Raw genomic sequence first — 2031 nt, 5'->3', positions numbered from 1 at the left:
ATTAATATCTATTATATAAACTGAATATAAAACCATAAATAACTAATAATTTGTTAACAGCTTGAAGATGACCGAAATTGGCTGTCGAAATATAATATAGAATTAAAAAAGATAAATTAGAAGGATATTGGTAAAATTAAATTTGAATTTTTTGAATCGTCGAAAATCAATCAACAAAGTTCAAATATCATCAACGTATAAATAATTAAATTAATGACAAAAATAAATTTAAATTGAATTGTTTTTATAGTAATGTATGCCCTGGTTTAGTTTATAGTATCATAAATTGATTAATTATCTTGATTATTTATTTCTTATAAACTTCGAGCAACGGGTTTGTGTCTTCATATCCCGTTAAAGTCTCCTTTCTTATACCTACATATAATGGACTCTATCACTACCGCCCCAGGTTAATTAAGTCTGTCTATTGGTTTTTCTTTACATCCTTATTATACAAAATAGTAGTTAAAATAATAATAAAAAATTATAACACAATTGTCGCAAAAAGTACTTATTTGTACTTAACTTATTAAAGAAGTTTTCTTTGGGTCTGCTGTGATGCAAAAAGTCAATCAAAAGTTTTCGTTAGACTGGGGCGATAAGTATATCACGGAGTAGTTTTTTATTCTACCAAGTAACGCAAATTGTCCTTTCATTGTGCAGTTAAATTTAGGAATACATAAAATTATTCGCAATGCGATACTGATATGCGGATGTCTTATCATTTACGTCTTTTTCGTCAATTGTTTCATTAATTGGAGAGCTATACTAATAACCATATCTACAAATCTTACGAACCCCTAAAAATGTAGAAAATCGTTTATGAAATCAGCCGTATGTAAATAAATTTTGTATAATTGAGTCAATGTGGACTCTATACTAAACATCGTTAATACCCTTTTTACTCGGTTCTGTAGTTATTCTACTTAAGGTGCATTCAGACGTAATCTGTATTTATTTGTAATTTTTTTTTACATTAAAGTGAAGGGATGTTTATTATGACAGTAACATGAAGAAATTTCACAACCCGTGATTTTTAAAAGTTCAACTGCAGCTTTTTGCTTAAAATTTTTCAGAAATAAAGAAACGTTTGAAAGATATATAAACCCCATGTGTAGAAGAAAACTTACCTACTCTAAAAAATGAAATAACCAAAAGGACTTACTCCAATAACCACAACGATTGAAAAAAAAACTGCGAATACGTGTTTCGCTCATTCACATTATGAGCATCTTCAGTCCTATTGGTTATTTTGTCATTTCCACGTCACAAAAGCCTTTTCTATATATTTTATATTAGGTAGGTACCCTAAAGAAATTTAGTTTGAGATATTTGTTGAAATTTTACTTTATGTAGTACTTCCTTCGTATTCATGGCCTTTTTGTTTATTTACAGATGGTGATGTCCATGGAGTAATAGTGAAGCAGCGATGGATTTCAAATTGACAGCGCTTTATTTAGCGCTTTCTTGTACGGCCGTTTTCAATTCTGGTAAGACTTATTGAAAAGCCACAGCTTGACTTAATTATCAAGTACAGTACAACCTAGATAGTCCGAACTAATTATTGCAAAGGATTGTTCGGATTATCTCTTTGCCCGAGCTATCAAAAAGTAGTCGTCTGTTATATTAAACCTAAATATTTATATATATACTTTTTTTTTAAACAAATTTGGAACATCAAAAGTTGTAAGATGTAACTGTAGCTCCAGACTCTAACATTTAATAATACCAAGCTGTTCCTGTATTGGTAATGCAAATTTTTTGCGTAAGACGGACAAAATATAAGATTTTACGTGTCTCCAGCATCCGTTTCCCGAGCGAGGTGACGTTGTCACGCCTGCGCTCTTCGAACTTGTTTGGACTATCAAGGTTTCGAATGAAATAATTGGAAGTGGTCTGTATTCTGTCGAAACTGTCAGACGCGGATCGCGATTTCGATCTTTTTGGATCTCATCAGCGCGTCGCAGGCAGCTCCGACAGAACACAGACCAACTTTTACCTGCTGTCTTAACAGCGCGTTTTAGAAAATAC

The 2031-nt window shown here is 31.7% G+C and overlaps 1 protein-coding gene across 1 annotated transcript in view; it reads left to right on the top strand.

Annotated features, from left to right (window-relative positions):
• The window catches only part of LOC108742694 (collagen alpha-1(III) chain-like), a 44118-nt gene that overhangs the window by 21265 nt on the left and 20822 nt on the right, over window positions 1-2031 (top strand). Inside the window, exon 2 of the mRNA XM_025980645.1 lies at window positions 1396-1490. Coding sequence (XP_025836430.1) covers window positions 1430-1490 — 61 coding nt within the window. The 5' untranslated portion in view covers window positions 1396-1429. The remainder of the gene's footprint in view (window positions 1-1395; window positions 1491-2031) is intronic.

The sequence above is a fragment of the Agrilus planipennis genome, unplaced genomic scaffold (genome assembly GCF_000699045.2).
Source record: "Agrilus planipennis isolate EAB-ADULT unplaced genomic scaffold, Apla_2.0 scaffold3, whole genome shotgun sequence".
NCBI lineage: Eukaryota > Metazoa > Arthropoda > Insecta > Coleoptera > Buprestidae > Agrilus > Agrilus planipennis.
The sequence above is the reverse complement of the archived record's forward strand: the minus strand, read 5'-3'. Positions and strand labels throughout refer to the sequence as shown.